The sequence below is a fragment of the Calonectris borealis genome, chromosome Z, assembly GCF_964195595.1.
Source record: "Calonectris borealis chromosome Z, bCalBor7.hap1.2, whole genome shotgun sequence".
Taxonomy (NCBI): domain Eukaryota; kingdom Metazoa; phylum Chordata; class Aves; order Procellariiformes; family Procellariidae; genus Calonectris; species Calonectris borealis.
This window is the reverse complement of record NC_134352.1, coordinates 58,543,008-58,564,630: the sequence shown is the minus strand read 5'-3', so window position 1 is coordinate 58,564,630 and position 21,623 is coordinate 58,543,008. Positions and strand designations below refer to the sequence as shown.

General features: G+C 40.1%; 1 protein-coding gene across 1 annotated transcript in view; it reads left to right on the top strand.

The window, feature by feature from the left end:
• Positions 1-21,158, top strand: part of ZNF366 (zinc finger protein 366) — a 37,875-nt gene extending 16,717 nt beyond the window's left edge. The window contains exons 3-6 of the mRNA XM_075136886.1: positions 2,438-3,765; positions 5,812-6,003; positions 11,706-11,880; positions 14,365-21,158. Coding sequence (XP_074992987.1) covers positions 2,470-3,765; positions 5,812-6,003; positions 11,706-11,880; positions 14,365-14,900 — 2,199 coding nt within the window. The 5' untranslated portion in view covers positions 2,438-2,469 and the 3' untranslated portion in view covers positions 14,901-21,158. The remainder of the gene's footprint in view (positions 1-2,437; positions 3,766-5,811; positions 6,004-11,705; positions 11,881-14,364) is intronic.
• Positions 21,159-21,623: the final 465 nt, after the last annotated feature.

Genomic DNA, 21,623 nt, shown 5'->3' with positions numbered 1-21,623 from the left:
AGACCAGTTATTCTTGGGGTACCCAGACCCCTGAGCTGGAAGACAGAGATGAGGAGCAGAATGAAGCTCACATAATCCAAGAGGAAATGGTTAGTGGTCTGCTACACCACTGTGACACACACAAGTCTATGGGGCTGGATGGCATCCACCCGAGGGCACTGAGGAAGCTGGCGGAAGTGCTTCCAAACCACTTTCCATCATTTATCAGCAGTCCTGGCTAACTGGGGAGGTCCCAGTTGGCTGGAGGTTAGCAAATGTGACTCCTATCTACAAGAAGGGCCAGAAGGAGGATCTGGGGAACTACAGGCCTGACAGTCTGACCTCAGTACCAGGGAAGGTTGGAGCAGATCATCTTGAGTGCCATCATGCAGCAATATAGGACAACCCGGTGATCAGGCCCAGTCAGGATGGGTTTATAAAAGGCAGGTCCTGCTAGAATAACCTGATCTCCTTCTATGACAGGGCTCAGTATTGGGGCTAGTTCTGTTTAATATCTTTATCAACGATCTGGACGAGAGGCTCAAGTGCACCCTCTCTAAGTCTGCAGGTGACACCAATTTGGGTGGGAGTGTTGATTTGCTTGAGGGTAGAAAGGCTCTACAGAGGGATCTGGGCAGCCTGGATCAATGAGCCGAGGCCAACGGTATGAGGTTCAACAAGGCTCAGTGTTGGGTCCTGCATTTGGGTCACAACAACCCCATGCAATGCTACAGCCTTGGGGAAGAGTGGCTGGAAAACTGCCCGGCGGAAAAAGACCTGGGGATGTTGGTCGACAGCTGGCTGAAGATGAGCCAGCAGTGTGCCCAGGTGGCCGAGAAGGCCAATAGCATCCTGGCTTGTATCAGAAATAGTGTGGCCAGCAGGAGCAGGGAGGTGATCGTGTCCCTGTACTCGGCACTGGTGAGGCCGCACCTCGACTACTGTGTTCAGTTTTGGGCCCCTCACTACAAGAAGGACATTGAGGTGCTGAAGCGTGTCCAGAGAAGGGCAACAAAGCTGATGAAGGTCTGGAGCACGTGTCTTATGAGGAGCGGCTGAGGGAACTGGGGTTGTTTAGCCTGGAGAAGAGGAGGCTGAAGGGAGACTTTATAACTCTAAAACTACCTGGAAAGAGATTGAGGCGAAGTGGGTGTTGGTCTCTTCTCCCAGGTAACAAGGGATAGGACAAGAGGAAACAGCCTCAATTTGCGCCAGGGGAGGTTTAGATTGGACATTAGGAAACATTTCTTCACTGAAGGGGTTATCAAGCCTTGGAACAGGCTGCCCAGGGAAGTGGTTGAGTCACCATCCCTGGAGGTATTTAAAAGATGCGTAGACACAGCGCTTAGGGACATGGTTTAGTGGTGTGGCATGGTTGGCAGTGTTGGGTTTATAGTTGGACTCAATGATCTTGAAGGTCTTTTCCAACCTAAGTGATTCTATGATTCTATCATTCTAGAGAGGCATGGCAAAAGGTAGCAGTCTTATTTAAGATGAAAGAAAATTCATAACCAATACTTTAGATGAACCCCAAATTCAGGAGAAACTTCCTGTATGATCAGTGGAACATAGAATTTTGCCAGAAGAAAATTATTAATCTGCCTAGTCACACTATACCACTAGAAAGGCTCAGAGCACTCTTAGGTGTCAACTACTCTGGAGAACTGGGGGGTTGTTGACATTAATTCTGCATTTAGTTTTATAATGGAGATCTTGCTCACTTATTTCGAAACAAAAACCCCCTAGATTAAGTCTATAAAACTGAATGTAATTTGGAGTGTTGTCAAAGGTCTTTCCTCCCCCAAATCTGCCAGGTAAATATCTCTGGGATTAAAACAAAGAAAATAAATTTATCTCCGCCTTCTTATTACAATACAAAGTGAGAGAAGCCAGGAAACACAGCGCAAAACCTGATGGTACACAGTGTCCTTAGATCACTTGGCCATTGTTTTCTCTCACAGCAGCACATGTTAATGATACAAAGAAATTTAACATTTTTTGGCTTAGGCTTTTCATGTCACAGCCATAATGAATGTGCACATTATTGTTTGTATTGCCATATCCTTTAGATGCACCGCCAATTTCTAGAGCCTGTGCATGCACAGCCAAGGAAAGGATTTTGCCCACAAATAGCCTGGCCAAATTAAATTAAGCAGAAACATTGCCATACAGGTTCAGCTGAGAAGTAGTGTGTCACAGTACAGCATGTTTATGTTGCAAAGATGTTGTATGGGCCAAACTTGATTTAAACAACCAATTCTACTACAGGAAGACCAAAGCTGCTTTGCTCTTCACTAACCAATTTAATTCTGCTTTAAAAGGCCTTTGTCTTATATGGGCCTTATTTGCATTTACTTAAAAAAACCTCCAAAACAATAAAATAAACAATAAAATAAACAATAAAATGTTAAACGCAGGAGAACAGGAAGAAATAAAGAGGTTTTTTGTTTGTTTTAAGGAATTTGGGCAACACAGAAAAAATCAGATACAATGAAGAATGAAGAAACGAGTTTTAATGTGGGCAGTACTCGAGCCTCTCCCTTCTCCCGCTGCCTGCAGCCACTGAGCCCTGTTACAAAGCCACACAGAACAACTCAATTTGGTGAAGAATTCAGACCGCACCTCTCACGTTTCCGCTATGGCCCTCCTCCTCTTGCAGACATGGAAACATTCCAGGGGTCCTTGGAAGGAGGGTCTCGCAAACGCAAGAGCATGCCAACAAAAATGCCTCCTTCCATTGCCCTCGAGGGTTCCTCATCACCACCAGACAGACCTGAAGATCACAATGACATAGGTTCCTCCAGTCTCCCCTTGGTCTTCCAACAGCCAGCACAGCCCAAGTACAGTTCCCAGATGATTGACCTCTGCAACTTTGGTTTTCAGTTCTACAGAACTCTGGAGCACTTTGGAGCCAAGCCCATTAAGCAAGAACCAGTGAAGCACAACATGGCATGGCCCAGTAACCCAGGATTCATGCAGGCTCCTTACCCTTATTATCCTAAAGTCCATCCTGGCTTAATGTTTCCTTTTATTGTGCCACCAAACTTTCATTTCAGGAACCCCTTTCAAACGAAAAGACCTCCAGAGCCACCCTTCAGGAGGACTGAAGTAAGAGAAAGTGGTGAAAATAAACAGAAAGTGGAAAGAGTAGATGTCAACCTTCAGATAGATGACAGTTACTATGTTGATGTGGGGGGTGAACAGAAACGCTGGCAATGTCCCATGTGTGAGAAGTCCTATACATCCAAGTACAATTTGGTCACCCATATCTTGGGGCACAGCGGCATTAAGCCACATGCTTGCACCCGATGTGGCAAGCTTTTCAAGCAGCTGAGCCACTTGCACACGCATATGTTGACACACCAAGGCACTCGGCCACATAAGTGCCAGGTGTGCCACAAGGCTTTCACTCAAACCAGTCACCTTAAGAGACACATGATGCAACACAGTGACATCAAGCCTTACAACTGCAGGATCTGTGGCAGAGGTTTTGCCTACCCCAGCGAGCTGAAAGCACACGAGTCTAAGCACGAGAGTGGGCGAGAGAACATTTGTGTGGAGTGTGGTCTGGACTTCCCAACCCTGGCCCAGCTGAAGAGACACTTAACAACCCACCGTGGCCCTATACAGTACAATTGCACTGAATGTGATAAGACCTTCCAGTACCCGAGTCAGCTGCAAAACCACATGATGAAGCACAAAGACATCCGCCCGTACATCTGCACTGAATGCGGCATGGAGTTTGTGCAGCCCCACCACCTCAAACAACACTCCCTAACTCACAAGGTAAGCCAGCACGGGTTGCCCTCTCACCTTGCATCAGAAGGTAGCACAAGGATTACAGACTACTTAAGATACATGTATGTACCTCCTTGGAAAGAAGGTAATCAGTCTATAGAGCCTCATGTTGGCCCTTTACCAGCTGGAGAGTTTTAAGCAGAGCAAAAGCCCCTGCAGCACTGGCAATAGTAGAAGCTAGATGTCTCTGTCCATCTTAAGAAAGTACACACAAAACCCGCTTTGTTATAAACAGGAGTTCAGTTAAACCACCTGTATTACTTCCCCGAATTTTTAACAGAAGTTTTCTACTGAAAACCAGTTCTATAGCTTTCCTCCCTTAATTGGGAAGTAGGTGGATTTGCAGTAGGCTGTATGTATGCAGCAAAAGAAAGTATATTATTACTCATCAGATTTTGAAGAGTCATTACAATGAGACATTTAGGGAAAAAAAACAACCTAAGAAAAATTCCCTTTGTGCATAAGTTATCCAGAATGCCAGTTAATAAAAGCGAACAAGCAGAACCATAATGCCAGACCATTTGTTTCAAGTGGCAGTCTTGCCGCTGCTGACAGCAATGACAACAGAGTCAGTTTAGGCTAGGAGCAGGCTTTGGAACACATCTAGAAAGATCACTTTCAAAAATAGGAAAAATGTAATGGTTCCTTTCAAGGATGTCTGAAATTAGCTTATCCACCTTTACAAAAATCGTTAAGACAAGTCAAAACCCCACACATTTTATAAAAACTTGCTTCCAGCTTTGCATATTTCTCTTTTAACGTTTGAATTTTGGCTTTTATATGAAAAACATTAAAAATACAGAAAACTATGGCATTTCAGTCTTACAGACACATTTTCTTTTAAAAACTAACAACCTCTATTTCCACACTTGCTTTTTCTTCCCTACTACATGATTATAATTTCTGGTCTTTTTGGAGATCCCCTGGTCTTTGGATTTACCGTGCAAAATTCTACTAATTTAAGACTTGGTAGGTTTTTGTCACAGGAAATGCAATGCCCCTGAGCCTTTAGAGAACTTCTGCTTCTTTGTCCACAGTTGCAGATGGGTTCAGCCGTGAACATAATTAACAGTACTTAGCTGCCCAAATGCAGCCTCACATCAGATAGGCAGACACTTAAAGCCGCTGTTGGTGTTCACAGTTTTAGCTTTGCAATTAACTGTGAAAACCACTGATTGGCACAAAAGTAGAGATTGTTTCAAATCGTCTTTGTAACGGGGGCCTGCAGGAGGAGTAATTGCTCTCAGCACCTCACTAGTAAATCCTCATTACCTTCAGCAAGTTGTACTCAAACTCTTCAAGTGTTTCTTGGTAAATTCATTGATTTTCATAGCATCTAAATGATTTTTTGAGAAGATGGCAGTCAGATCACATGGATGTGAGCAAGAATATCGAATTATGTATGCTAAATTGACTGGCTGGCATAAAAGGTGCTAGAAATGCTCTGTAAATGCCAGGTAAAATGAGATCACCCCATTAGAATTAGTGCGAGTCCCATTAAGAGAGAACAGTTTTTTCTCTTCATTGAATATAACATGTATATCCTTATTTGGTGACATTGCTTGACTACTTCCCGGTTACTTCAGATTATTTTCTATAGCTTTCTTCAAATCCAATGACATTCAATTATCAAAGGCAAGCACTACTTTAGTCTCTTAACTAGTTAGCTTTTATTCTTGATCAATAAGTGTGCACATTTGACCAATACTTTACACAAGCAGCAGAGTAGGACAGAGAAGCTCTGCTACGGACTATGTCTCATTGATTTGTAAACTTACTCATGGAAACAAACTCCATTATTTCATTAAGCTTATTTTTTTTTCCCCTTCTCTGCTTCTCAGATTCTTGTAAGAATTTGCCAAGGAAGAAATACATAAGTATCTACTACTTGAACAAATGGTGTTAAAAGTGAAATAATTTATTACCTGCTTTGCTAATGCAGAATGAATAATTCATATATTGCTGTACTGAAGATGAAATGATCCAGAAAATTTTCCATTTACAGAATTTTCTGATTTTTTTATTTTCTTACAGGGTGTGAAAGAGCACAAATGTGGAATCTGTGGCCGGGAATTTACTCTGCTGGCCAACATGAAGCGTCATGTCCTGATCCACACCAATATCAGAGCCTACCAATGCCATTTGTGCTTCAAGAGCTTTGTGCAAAAGCAGACTCTCAAGGCCCACATGATTGTTCATTCTGATGTTAAACCCTTTAAATGCAAGGTAAGTGCATTTGGTGGCAGAAGCATTAACCCACTGGATATTTCTGTGATACTATCATCCTGCAATACTGTAGAATTAGAAGGACAAGACTTGCTAACACATACCGCAGTTGTATTTGAATTAGCATAAACCAGCCTGATTTTCTTTCTTTATCCAGGTTCTGCTTACATAGCACAAAATAATGGAGGTAAATATCTGTGGTTTACTCCCTTCCCCTTCAATATCAGTGACTTTCATCCTCAAATATTTTTTTCTGCTTCATGAATATTTAAATGCCATGGTGGTTTGAGGACAATAAACATACCTGACATTTGCTTAGTACAGCCATCCAAACAGAAGTCTAAGTGCTTAAGAGCTGGAAACACCGACTAAAAACATAGATCAAGTTGTGCACCCTGCAGAGGACCATGAAAAAGCAGTAGCCACAACTTCTTCACACAGTGATGCTATGCGACAGGTCAGGGAAGGACTCAAAGAAAGCCACAGCAATATACAACTGCAGGAGGGATTTGAATGGGCCAAGTGTAATTACCGGACTGAAATTCAGGGCAGGACATCAGTATCCTAACAAAACAGCCTCTGAGACCATCTGGCCTTTTTAGGATCCTGTGAGAATTCCAGTTTGCTGCCTCCCTCCAGCACATTGGAGGCTGACAATCCCTTTCCATCCTCTCTTCTCCTCCTTCCCCATAAACCTTTAAGACTTTGGTTTTCTTGACGGTGCTCATCTCTACTATCCTCCTTATGAATTATTCATGTTTATATTCTTACTCTGTATTGGACACTACATCTGTTACTTTTGCTGCCTATCTGGTTCATTACTGTAGTCATACCTTGTGAAATGAAAGGTTGTAGGTTTTATTCCCACTTTGATCTGCTCTAAGAGGGCTATAAATAGAGAGTGGAAGGTGTTATCCAGTTTATGCCTAAGTAACTGAAGATTGATCTGGAAGCAATTTCTAGAACTCTTTCATCCAACATCTTTATGGAATTAAATATTTTCTTAAAAGGAACCTTTCATCAAGAAGCAGAGTTGGATGAAAAATTTTAAATGGAATTATTTTCTCTTGAAAAGTGTAGAACTTCAAAACATCGTAGGAAAATATGGCATTTAGTGATAATTTTAATAGGAAAATGTCAAAATGAATCTTTTTTACTTCTTCATTTTGCTTTGATAACTCTGAAGCATTTCACTTTGAAAAAATAACAGCAAAGTCTTTCAACCTTAGCGTTTTGTTTCATTTTAATTTATGTCCTATTAAAATGTTATTTTGTATATTAGGACTTATGTTATCCTATATTGATAAAATAATTTCTGCTACTGAAATGCTTGGGTAGTTCCATGTCAAGTCTGCTGGAGACTTTCATTCTTTGCGAACACCAGCAAACCTGTCTTTTTGTTCCTGTTTGGTCAAAGTCCTCCCCTGACCTCTCAAATTTCAGAAAAGAAATTAAATTGTTTGATCAGCTGTTCTGGATGCAGTACCTGGACCCACACTATATTTTAGGTATGTGCAGATTAGCTGGAAGTTTGTGTTCAGGTTAGGGTTTGATGATGACAGACTATTAAAACTTAGAGATAGCAGTAGTTTGAACTGGGAACTAGAGTACCACCAGTATGTTTTCCAGCCAGTAACAAAAGCTCTACAGGAACACCTGTTTTTCTTATTTTTTTACTTCTCTGTCCCCACCCAATGTTCCTAGGAGGAAAGAAACAAGTAAGCACAGTGAACCAGTTTCTCCTATGGCTGAAGGGTATGAATCAACATCAGTGCCCCCGAACGGAGCAGAGATTGTAACAATAAGCAAAGGGAGAATCAGGAATTGCTCTTTGGCGTTAGGAACATCCCTTGCCTCTCTGGCAGAGCCCTTGAAAGACTCGAGCAAGTATTTCTGGCTGGTATTCAGAGGGTTAAGGCAATGACCAGATAGCAGCCTTTTGGCACCAAGCTCCTCCTCAGCAGAAGGAAGGATATAGCTGTATGAACAGCCTGCTTAACAATGGCTCACATGTCCCCGGGGAACCGCCTGCAAATAGATTTCATCTTGCTTTCTCTTGTACTTTTCAAAGCTTCCTGTTTTCTCACGGCCCTTTTGGACAGTTTACAGTCTTTCTCCCTCTCCCTCTCTCTTTGAGGAAAGGAACACCCTTCTTATGAAGAAAAAAAAAAAGAAGAAGAAGAATGCAAGGGAAAGAGAGCACAGCAGTAGCCTTTCTACTTCACCACATGCAATGGTTTTCTTTACCTTTTTCTCACAGCAAAAGAAAACATGAGGCTTTCCTATGTGTCTAATCACAACTAAGCACAGACCATCTGAAGTGAGGGAGTAGCAAATAGTTGTCCCTTCTGTTTCCTGATCCAGCTGCAGCCTGGATCTGTGTTTGATTTTTCTCTGAAGAGTGGACGTCTCTGGAGTGTTTAAAGGCCTAAGCCCATGCTGCCTTGTTTATTTCTGTCCAAAAAAATCACACTGAAGAGTTCTGAAGGAGTTGCACCAACTGGTACAATAGTGTTAATTCTGATTTGTAGAGGAAGCTTCTATGAAATAGTTGCTTTTAGTGCTGAAGTCAGCAACGTTTCACATCTCCAATAAAGAATGCAATGAAGTTTTCTCCAGCCCAGCTAAATACACTTTGCAGCAGATGTTTTGAACACCACTTTTTTCCCATCTAAAGTCATGGATTTAGATCAGGAGTCAAAACCAAAGAAAATGTGAGAGATAAATACTTTGGGAAGAAACAAACAAGACTGACAAATCTAGATGGGTGACATTTCATGTGGTGGCTTAGGAAGACAAAATTTAGTCTTGAACTAATTCAGCTTTTCTAGCAAACTGTACTGAAGTCCATTTTACCAGCCAGTGCAACAAAGTGTGTTCAGCAGACTTGCAGCTGAGGTCTTTCTCTTCAGGGCTTAGGTTTTATTTTCTCTAAAGTAGACAGCCTAACAAAAGGTCCACAAATAAACCATGTTGTTCCTGTTATCCCAAGATCTCTTGCATGAGCTTTGTATCTCCCTGAGTGCTAAGGTGGTCTGTGGTGAGTTCTGCCGGAGCTCCTTCCCATGCAACTGGCTCAGGCTCATTTTTCACACTCTGCTCATCAGTGCTCACACCCCTGCCCTGTCACAGGGAAAGAAAACCTTGTACACCTTTCTAGTTTGGTCTGCAGACTCAGGCTGTTCTTTAAGCGCTAGCTGTGAACCCCAGCTATCTCTAAGCTGCTGTCTTCCAGCACGTGAACCCAAAACATGTTCCCTTCACCCTCTGGATCATAGACATTCATCTGAAAGTCGTCTTGGGCCTTTTGAAAAGGACAGGTTACCCAGAGACCATGCCACACAGAGCCATCATTCCGAAAAACAATTTTCATATCTGCGTTTCTTTCATTTTCCTGCCACACCTCTCAACTCTAGTGCCATTTCCTCATGTCCCCAGGGGACATTTCAGGACAAGAACACATTACACATCCCTAAGACTGTGCATGACTTTGGGAAATGGAAAACCTACCCCCTTTATTCAGAGGTACAAAACTTTTATGCTGTAAGGAACTATCCTTTATGAAGTGCCCTGTCTCTTCATTATGAAGAAAGAGAAATAAATGTTGCCTTGACAGAAAAAAAAATGCTCCCACTAGACCCATTTTAATACTCAATATCTTATAAAGGTATACCTTTGCATGAAGTACTTTAGCCATTCACCTGTTCAACCTGATTTTCCTTGATTACCAATTTAGATAGAGAAGTAAAGACCTAGCTATCAGAAAGCAAAAGCTGGTGAGAACACAGGTCAGCCACAATATAAGCAGATAACCTGAAGCCTTCTGCTAAGAGGTATTAGAGAGGTATTATCATTGGCATTCTTGTAGCCAGAGAAATATTAACATGTCATAGGTCATTCCAGCAGCTGTCAAGATATAATCAGCTGCTGTTCTTCCTTGCGAATTTTCTGTGTTCATCAGTGCTTCTTCTCCTCTTTGTTTCCTCCCAGCATTTCATAGTGTTTTTTTGGTGTATTCGTTTCCCTCAATATAAGTCATCGGCATATTAGCTTTCTTTGAATGTAAAGAAGAGACAGTCCTCATGGATGGATGACCCTTGGAATCAGATACTTACTTTTACGAATTAATAACTCATTTTTAGTGGCTATTCTTTTTTTTCCCCCCACTGTCTTGGGAACACTTTGCTGATAAATTTATTTGCTAGAATGTTCATTTTAGCAAAATCATAGAGAACAAATCACAGAAGAGAACTTATGCAGCTGAAGCAAATATTTTTTTAAAAGCAAGTGAATATTTCCAGACTTTTTCTTTTTGCAACATTGACTCAGGTCTAGTTTTTATTTAAAAACAATATCCCTGTAAATTTTTATATTAATGAACTGCTTCCATTTTCCCTGAAGAGATGGTTTAAAATGCAAAGGATAGTGTACTATTTCACCAAGGATCATTCCACTATTTACATTTCATCCAGATATTCCAGGTGATGGCTTTGTGAATTTGAATCAAAAAGTACTGTAGCAGACCTTCTGTACTACCAAAATAAATTAAATCAGAAGTCAGATTAGACCAAAAATTTGGTGGAATCTCAGTAATTGCTTTTTACTCCCAGATGAGTACACTGCTTGATGGAAGTTTCAATTGCTCAGTAATGGTGATTCTGGCTCATATAGTAATAAAAATCATAAAAATAAATAAAACCTGATGGTAAAAGTATTTGTCTAAAACCATTCCAAAAAAAGGAGGTGAAGTAGAAAGCAAACACAGAAGTTTGCAGAGGATCGAAATAGCCACTTGAATGTGAATAAAATTATAAATCCTGATAAGGAAAGACCAGAAGACAAGTAAGACTAGAAGCTTGTAATAGTGATGTCACTCTCATGTATTGAGAGTACATTTGATTTATAAGGGACTAGACTACAAAAGGACCCACCTAGATAAACAACAACAATGAAAAAAAAAATCCTTATTGTTTCATCAAAGGGAAACTCACACAATCGATAGCTTGAGCTGGCAGGAACATGCTTCAGGGAAAGCTGAGTCATTCTTGCAGCCCCATGACTGTTTAAATTCCAGCTTACTCGCCAGAGACACTGAAACACAGAAGTTTGGTAAACAAAAGACAAGAGGATCAGAGAAAGATGGGGGAGCAAGAAACAAAGAAAAAAAGGAATTGCTTTTTCTGGCTTTAAGCAAAATGTGCAGCCATTTCATTTCCACTTAAAGAGAAGTAATATTCTGCTTGACTGTTTCACAGAAACCCTTCGTTGGTTTTATTTTGTATCTCCATCTCTGCCTGGCATTGTTCTTGATTAAAGGCTAGATTTATAAACTGTAAAAGACATGGTTCACCAGGGCAGAAAGTTATACTTTGAATTTCATTCAAGTTAAGAGCCTTCCAGGTTACGCACTTAAGCCTCTTCCCTCCTTACAGCAACATTCCCTGCTTTTGGGGAATCCTTGACCTAGTCCTAGGTCCTAGTCACCAAATTTAAAAAATGCAGCAGTGCAGAAGGCCCTAGATAGATCAAACTCAACCACATATTCTTGTTTGTAGGATTTTTTCCCGTATCTTTGAAAAACAAATTGCAGCCAGAAGCTGCCGGGGCTCAAGTTGATAAGAGTAGGTCCTATTTCCTTTTAAAATGTTCCCCTTGGAAGTACCCCTTCAAACTAATCATTTTCATTTTTACTGTTTTTACAGCTGTGTGGAAAGGAATTTAACAGAATGCACAATTTGATGGGACACATGCACTTGCACTCGGACAGTAAGCCTTTCAAGTGCCTCTACTGTCCCAGCAAATTCACCTTGAAGGGGAACCTAACCAGGCACATGAAAGTCAAACACGGGGTCATGGAAAGAGGATTTCATTCTCAAGGTAATATTTTTCAGCCAGGTTATTCTCTGAGAGATTTGAAGATGCATATCAGTAAACCCAAATGGTACCACAAGATCTGTACCATAGATCTTGTACCATAGATCCAATCCATTGGAAGAGATTGAATCCCATAAGGCCTGGGAGATTGTTATTAACTATCTGTATTACTCCAGTGCTACAGATCAGAGATCCCCAAGGTAGTGACCCTTGTCTCAGAGACCTTTCAGACTAGATATCTGATGACATAGAGGTACAGGTAAAGGAGTAGATGGAGACAAAATGTGACAGTATTTATGAGCACAAAGAAAATAATTTTAGCCCATGAAGTTGCTGTGGTCAGTAATGTGAGAGCAAAGGATTTATCAAGCCATACCAAACGTTCTTGTTCTTAAACCCAGGCTCCCCATCCATCACTGTGAGAAGGTGCAATATCCACAACACCACAGAGCTTCTCCCAGCATGTGGGTACCCCGAGACACAAATGGAAGCAAGCTGGTGGAGACTCACCCTTAGTGAGGCTGTGGCATGTGTAGTTGGCTAGGGGAATGATTGGACAACATGATCTTTCTGACTGAAGGTGTAGTTCCACTATTTTTGAATAAATGTTAAAGTTTCAAGAGGCTTGATTTCCAGACACCACAGCCTAGCAGCCATGGACAAGCAGACATTTTTTTCGCCAGACACATCTGATTAGGAGTTTATAGTTTTTCTCTCACGTTTGAGGTACATCATAAATCATAAATTCATTCAAAGCTGACAGAAGCAAAAAATCTAGAAGATTTCATGGGTCTTGCTCACTGCTTATTGAATTCCAGTCTGGAATGGGAATAGGAGCCTGAATGGCTCTACATCCAGGAGCCTTGGTTACTCTGTACCATATAGCTGACATTAGGCAAAGGCCATAGGCTTAAGACCCAGTTTACAAAGAACAGGAGGATACACTCCTCCCCCATCTCAAAGTATGTAGATTTTTGACTACCCAGGGTTTCCTGCAAAGCATTTCCTATATCCCACCTACCACATACACTTCCTAAAGTCAACCTCATGTGTGCACACATGCCAATGCTATCTAAAGAAGTTGGGGAATTAGGGAGGATTGTTTTGAGAGTTTGAATATCCAAGATATTTTGTTTGTTAAGACTTTCTGGATGAATAATTCTTTCATGGGTAAGATTTCTTGGTGTTCCTCAAATTCAGCCTTTAGGGCAGCCCAGCACATATGTAAAACACATACTCCAATGACATTTGGCATAAAATTTACAAAGGTCCTAACAGGTAATGAAACAATTTGCCCTTTTTTCCTGTAAATCTACAGCACCATGCTAGTTACACAATTGCTTGTAATTGAAGACAGCATAAGAGCTTTTCAGTGTACAGAGATTCTTCAGCCCTTGAGGCTTATCAGACACAAGACAATTTGTAAGGGCTGCCACCTGATCATTAACCATTTTAACAAATACAACCTGTTGCAAAGTAGCAGCTGTATCTAGAGAGGCTGCTTAGATCCTGCAGAAACCGGATTCAATTACTGAGGGGGAAAAACCAAACCAAACCCAACCAAACCAAAGCAAGTAAAACAGTGACGTTCATAGATATTTGCTATTTGGTGAAATCCTCACCCCAGTACTGTCACTATTCTTTTAATTAAGATGGACTACGCCTGCAGTGTCTGAATCTTCTTCAGTGCATCCCGATGCTCAGAGTGTATTTGAGTCCACGATTGTCTCCTGGGTGACATCTGGATTTCCAGTAAGAGAGGAAATGCTGTGACAAATATTAAGACAAACCAGATCCAGGACTACACTCACACTTACACTGCACTGCTCAAAATCATCATCTGTTTATAATGATTTCCTCAAGCTGAAGCACTATCTAGGGCATAGAGCTTTTCAGTGGCATGAGTGGCTTCTCAGTGGACGAAAAAGGAAAAATTAAGGAGAGTTGTGGTCGTAGACTGCTGAGACTTCATTGTCTTTTCATTTTTAAAGTAGTAACTTTGAACCAGAGTGTCCACAGAACAAACGCATTAACATGTTTTTAATCTCTTCCACTCCTCTGGAAAAAAAACGTACAAAAGCTGGGACTTTGATTATGGCCTGTGATGCTTTAGATCAAAGTTTTCATTAAAAAAAAAAATAAGAAGGAGGAAGTGGGTAGGTTCACTGGCAAAAATAGTTTACAAGAGGCCAGGCCACTTCACTTTTATTCCTAGCTCACTCATCAAGTGTCTGGCATGTACAGCACAATGTTTTTTGTGTCCTGACCTGGCTGCGAAGTGTATACAATAGTACTTCTTTTAACAGCACCTCAAAGGACATGCCATGAGATGTAAACAGTAAAGTACTTGGAGGTAGCTGAGTGGAAGACAAAGGTAAAGTATGAAATAGAATGCCTCCTCACGTTTTGTTTTTTAACCATGTATCACGTACTAAAATTTCCTATATATAAATTGTTCCTTTTCTCCTCCCCTCAAACCACTACAAGGTTTTGGAAGAGGAAGAATGGCTCTGTCCCAGACAAATGTCTTGAGAAGCTTGGAACAGGAAGAGCCCTTTGATCTTTCCCAGAAAAGCCAAGGGAAGGGAATCTCATTTCATTCGGATGGAGAGAGTGCCAAGGGAAGTTCATGCCAGGAAGAAGAGGAAGACAATTGCTATGAGGCAGAGCGGTACAGCCCTGCCATGTACCACCACAACGATAACAAGCTGTATGTGGCTCAAGATCTGTCTGGCAAACCGGAGTGCATGGTGAAGGACTTCAGAGAGTCCTACTGCAATGAGAAGGAAGAAGTGCTAAGTGAGGGAGGATTGGAGAAGAAAATAGGAAATTCAGACAAACAGGAGAGCCAAGGAGAGAGAGACCTTGCAAACAACAAAGAACACCTCAGCTTTAGATCCTTTGAAAAGGCCAGAATTGGCCACTCTCTCTCTGATTACTTGTATTTCAAGCACAGGAACAAGAGTTTGAAAGAATTGCTGGAAAGAAAAATGGAAAACCAAACAATGCTCATAGGCATTTAAAATGGACATTTTAAAACAGCTGGAAAATGGGAACCAGATAGCTTTTAACATAAACTGTAATTTACCAAAGCCTGGAAGGTTGTAGTAGTCTTTAGAAATAAACAAGCCAAATTAATAAAAATAACTTAAGGTAAAACACGTACATTCAAAAAATAAAGCAGCCCAAGGTCACCAAGAAATGCAACATATATTGAACAATAACATTTTTACACATTTGATGTATAAGCAGACAATGGGGTGGGTACAGAAGTTTATTTTCCTTTATTTGGGGTGGTAGAGACTTAGACGTATATTTCTAGTTATCAAAAAGCAACATACTTTAGCATTTGATTTATTATCTGACTAAATAGATATGAACACTTCTAACCATATGTCTCAAAAAAAATCTGAAAATATTAAGTATTTCACAGTATAAGCAAGAGTACTATTAAACATGATGTGCATGAAAGTGCTGTTACTCTCAGAAGTAACACAGTCCAAATACTTCTATTTACTGAAGTGGCTGTTTTAGTTCAACCACTTACAATGAGAAATGGGAAATAAATCAAGAAGAAATATTAATGTCTTGTGAGATAGAGAAGGGCAGCTCTGTAAGGCTTTGAAAGGACTGGCACTTATTATGATCACAGACGCTTTTCCTCTCGCACAAGTGATGTTCACGTTTTGCTATGTTTCAATATGGGAGTATTCAGCAATTCTTCAAGTGAAATAGCATAGACTGTGTTGACATTTTGTTCTACTGTCTGCTCAGACCAATATATCTAATGAGCAGCAGCAATGTGTAGCATTTGCAAGTCTTGCTGTAATTACACATAAAGCAATATGAGTAATTTAATTGAGAAAATAATGCTATTTTGCCATTTATCTCTTCAGTTTATCTTGGCTAGCAAGGATGATTTTGACATACACAGGTCTGATCAGATTTTATTTTAGAAGGTATGCCAAAAAAAAGCCCTTTACAGGGCAAGCAGTACCTCACAGAGGAAAACTGTTTTTGGATTTCCTCTTACCAGAGTCAGAAATTTTCCCTCATCAACATGGCTTGACCAGTAAGCTCCAGGCCTTTCGGAAGGATTCCACTCACTGTTTTTACTGAGTCATTCCCAACTTGTCATCCTCTGATTCCCATACAATTATATGTTCATAACAAAGAGGCTAAAAGTGCATTCCATTAATTGCAAGAATAGTTTGACCAACATCTTGATTCCTGCATCTTCAAGATAGACGACAAACAGCCCCACACCATCTTATTGCTTATATGGAATTTAAGATTTAATAAGTCATTTAACTACTCCTATGTCATTCTGACATCCCAGCTCAAAAGGCTAAAATCCATGTATATATATGGTACATCTTTTCCAAATATTACTACCTTCTTCACTTACCTGCCAAGTTCTTGATTTGAAATACCTTGCTATCATGCTCAGTGTATAGCAAGTTATAATTAAATATAGTCATATACTTATGGCTTGCTAAGGCTAGAGTCATGTAGCTGCAGCTCTCTGCCATTATAAGAAACCATTCACTTTACAGAACTAGTGATTCTCACATGTACCAGTTAATCAGCATTCACAGGGCAGCAGCCCTTATTCATCATATAAAACAGGGTTTGTGTAGTCCGAGGTTGCAGAAGGTGGTTTCATTTTTCAGGGCTCAAACACAGCATAATAAAGATTCTGAATGAAGAGCAGAAAAAGCTGTTGATAAAAGCTGTAACATACGGGTCACTCTTCTAAATGTAATTAACTCTACAGCTGTTGTACATACTTTTTTAAAATAAAAAGGGTATACCAAATTGAAGTGGAATGTAGATCACTTCAGGCCTAGAATTAATGATGTCTTTCAAAATGAGGCGTATTTCAGAGGTACATAGCCACATCTTTTCAGTGATGAACTGTTTTATCATATACATTCAACTTCCTTGCTTTCACTGCAAGATAACTCCTCTTGAAAAAGGAGTCATCTTTCTTTCAAGGAAGACATTATGGCCAAGCAGAAGAATGAGAAAACTTTCGGAGTAATGTGTGTAACTGCCTTCTTTCTTAGACTAGAGGGCAAATGATCAGGTAGAAATTCAGCATGGTCTAAGGCATAGTCTCTTAGAAATGGGAACAAGTCCTTCGGTTATCTTATTGGCAATATCTTGTCTCTGCCAGACATAAGCTCCTATTTGAGAATGCATACAGCCAAAAGCTGGAGCCACTGACTCTTAGAAACGTCTCTCTCAAGGTGGTCCAGCTGTGCATAATTCAAGATCAGTCCACTCCACTTTTGCAGCCATATTAGTTCCTATGATAAGAGGAATAAGCAAGGAATCAAGAACCTGGTTGCAATTTCTAGAATGTTGATCACGCAGATGAGTTGAACTTATCAAGTTGCTTCACTTCTGTGGTGGGTAAAGCAGAAAGGCATGCAGTCCTTCCATTGCAAAGCCCTGTCATCTATGCATTGGAGAGTGTTATGGGACAGCTAGACAATCCTTATCAAGAAAGAGACCAATGATTACATATCAACAGCACTGCAGGCAAATGGAGCAAAAGAGACATTTTCAGCAGAGCTCAGATCCCAGTAGATAACATCGTAACCACAAAAATTTTGTATATTGGAAGTATGCATTCCAGAGTTTCCTTACAGACCTTGTAAGGGGAAGTGCCAGATGTGTTCTTAGGAAAGGAAATCACAGCAAACACTTCTGGGTTGACTGAATGGTTAACCCAAACACTTTCAACCACACCATCACTGCAGCCAATTTATTTACTTCTACAGTCCCACTTCTTATTGGAGCAAAAGCAACTGCCAACCACATACAGCCAGGTGGAAAGGAGCAGAGGTCCCCAGAATGGCAATGCTATTTGGGAATAATTCATAATATGAATCCCTTTTCTTGCATTCTTCCTAGAAAGCGGAGAATATTCCATTACAATGAGGCCTTGAGACTGTGCCCAGTCACATATCACACTAAGCTAATTCACAAACACCCAAGGCTAATTCATGTTAGAATAGTAAAGAACTCATCTAAAACTGTAAGTCACCAGTCAGAGGAATTGCAAACAGAACCATTATTGAGATAAGGAGACAGTGCCAAGTGACCCAAGCAAAGAGATTAGGAGATGATAGTCCTCCCTACTGCAGAATATAATGCAGCTGGGTCTAAGACACTTGTTACAAATAGGCCCCAAGGGACAAATTAAAAGTGAAATAACAGCCTTCATTGTGAAGCACCTTGCTTTTCAAACATAAGTTATTTTCACGCTATTTACATTGGCACCGTTTTGGGAACAGACAGTAACAGCCTTTGCTTTTTAATAGCTTTGAAAATGCTTTATAGAAATTTGCTCTCATAGTGAAGTTATTTCCCATTTCTAATTTTCGAGGGATTAGCTTCCTTGTTTTGCTTTGAATAGAGGCTCAAAAGTGCTGTAGAGACATTGCCTGTATCCTGGACCTTGGGGGACACATTTTCCTTTTTTCCTCCTTCCTAATCTGAGTCTGCCTACCTTCTTCTTGCTATGTTGTGGAAAAAAATGTATTTCTCTGACTCTTCTCTGCTATTAGCGTTTTCAGGTCTTCACCGCCTCTATATTAAATCAACATCCATATAATTTCCCTGCATTATTATATAAAGCCTAACTTGCTCTTGGAGAGCATCAGAGCAAATAAGAGTGGCCACAAACTCATATGACTGAGATGCTTTCCGAACTCATACGAACTGAGATGCTTCAAGAAGCCATGCTGAGGAAAGGTAAATTGGCCACACTGTAATGAGTCTAGGCAAGTGAAGGTATGTGGTTTGTTAAATTAGAGGCTTTTCTGCTGTTAAGGGCAGCAGGGAGAATTCTGCAAGACGCTGTACAGAACAGAGTAGGTGGATGACAAGTTAGAAGTTGGGTTAGTAAAATTGGAGGGTAAGGAAATACAATGTATTTATTGAGAAAGTGAAGTTGTAGGTAACCCTGGAACAAGCTTTTTTGCGTCTGGCCACCAGGACTCAGCCATTAACTTGTGAACCTCAGTTCTCCTGGCTGCCAGGCAGCCTCCGGTCTGTGAAGGCAAAGACAGGTGCTCTGTGTGCAGCAGCTCAAAGGATAAACCACTTTATGATAATATTATAATAGAAGTTTATCCTGTGCTGTGTCCTATAAAACAAGTTACTGGAAAGACCAAGTAATACTACTGCACCCACCTTTTTACAGCCCTGTGTGGTCTACTAGCTATTCTCCAATTTCTCTCTTCATATGGTGCTGCTGGACTCTGCTGTTATGAGTGTACAGTTAAGAAGTAATATAAGTACTATATTTATTATTCCAAGAAGTTTTTAGTAATTATTAACGGTTTTGAAAATAAGTCATGTCTGCTCAGCTGAACAAGATGTAACAGAGCTAACATTTTGTACTCCTAACAGATTTTGCAAATAATGTGGTGTACATTTATTTCACATAGAACACTGGGTTCTATTTAAAGGCCCGAGTCAAAAAATGGACCAACTATCTGTGAATATTTAGCTTCTGGCTTTCTATCTCAATAGTAAAAGCATGTATGATGTATTGTATTAATTTAAGCAAATAAATATGTACTGGGGAAGCTGCTGTACTTTGTGTTGAAATGGATCTGGCACCCTAGCTATTTTATATAGTAAATGCACGGGACTGGTCTGACAAGGTCATTCTTCACTCAGCACCACTGAAGAGTAAAGAGAAGCCTAAATCAATGATGGAGGACTAGTTAGAAGACAAGAGCAGAAGAGCTGCCAGGTCCTCTGAGGTAGAGAGATCACTTTATTATTACAGACTGCAGAGAGGACATAAAGAATGCTCTGGAATGATTATGGTATTTGTTAATTTGGCCTCAGACAAGCTAAAAAAGAAAGATGTAATCATTATGTTACAGAAGTTTCAAAGATCTGCATCATGTAAAAAGAAAGGAAAAACAAATCAGGTGTGTTATAAGACTGAAGTTAAGAAAGTAGGAATATCTTTTAACTTAAGGAATAAGCAGAAGACCCTGAACTCAGAGGCTCAGAGTTTCTTTTTCTAATAAAAAGCATCACATTTACGTGATGAGTAAGCTCCTGGATTTGTTTGTTTTAATGAGATCCTGATGGAATTGGCATCATCAGTCTTCATAGAGAACATTTTAAGCCATTTTTGAGCACAGAGAGAAAGCAATGGAATGTCGGCTATAAAATAACACAAGTAGTAAAGAAAATAGAGATATTCAGCTTCTAATTCTCAGAGGTATATACCTTAAAAAGTGCAAGAAGGCTTATACAAACACTAGAAATACATGTAAGAGGCTAAATGAAACAGAACTAAGCCTTTTTTGCTTTCCTGTTTTCTTATTTTCTTCTTTTTCCCTTCTGTTTTGAATGCAGGTAACAACCACTATGAAGATTATAAACTACCTCTACATGAGGAGGAGGATATGTTGGGGAGTCACCTAGTTCATTCCCATGTGACTCAGTATTAGTGAATCTCAAAGTTTCCCTTTTGCCAGTCACAAAAATATAATTTAGAAAAACATAAGTTTCGTCCTTTTCACAAATTTCCTTTTAATTTTTGTTGAAAACTGAGCTATGCTCGCTTATGTCTTCAAACAAGCAGAAATAAAGTAGAAGAGAAAGAAAGCCTCTGAGATGTTCCCAGGGGGCTTTTCTGTGCCTGTAGTGAAATGGTGAAAAGCCCAGTATATCTAAAGTATTTTCATGGAGACAGCCAAATTAATATTGATGATATGGCAAAAAGTGGTGAATGATTAAAAGGAAAACCAACCCTAGTTAGATACAAATGGTATGGGATACCTCCAAGAAGAGCAGGTCACTGTCAAGTTGCAGTGAGTTAGACCTTCAACAGATTAAAATCCTAGTTTAAGTAACAAGGTTGCGTACACAACCTCTTGCCAAATTTGTCCCATTAATATACTCTATGGCTTGTGTAGTGTGATTCAGCTAAATGTGTTTGCCCACTGGTTCACGATGCAAAAATAGGATCTAAAAATACTTGCAGGGTGTCAGTCATTTCAGCACTTGTAAATGATGAAAAACTAAATAGAGGTGACTGCTAATGCTGTTCCCAGATAGGATATGATGGTGTGTTGGATTATACAGAATAAATTTCCTTAGTGATCAGCCTGCAATGAAAGTGCAGCTGAACAGAGAACAGCCACTTTGTGAATAAGCCTTCTGGTGTCCCTGTTTACCCTGTGTGAAAAAATACTGTATATCCAGTCCAATCATATAAATTATTTGATTTGGATGGAACCAGACACCATTCCCTTTCAGTGAATTACTTCCTGGTTTGAAAAATCACTTGTAGTGTGAGCATTTTTGTTCAACAGACCTCTGTCAATTTATATCAATGGAGAATGTTGGCTTGTGTTTTTGGAACTGGGATTGTCTGTTTGTACTGTACTGTTTTCGGTACTTAGGTACCCTTACAGTTCTGAAGGGAAAATTGTTAAAGAATAAATTATGATCGAGACACTAATTAGCTATCTAAAGGACAGGGTGCAGTAAAAGCAGAATGATGGAGTTATGTGAAAACAAGAAATGTATTTCTACCCTATGGATAGCTATTATAAAATGGGATCAGTATAAGGATGACAGACAGGAGTTACAGAACTGTCTCTAAAAGAAATATATTTTAGCAGGATAATTGGCAAATATAAACCCAGAAAAACATCTATCAATACAGAGTGATATCTTGCTAGGGAATTCTGCAAGACGCT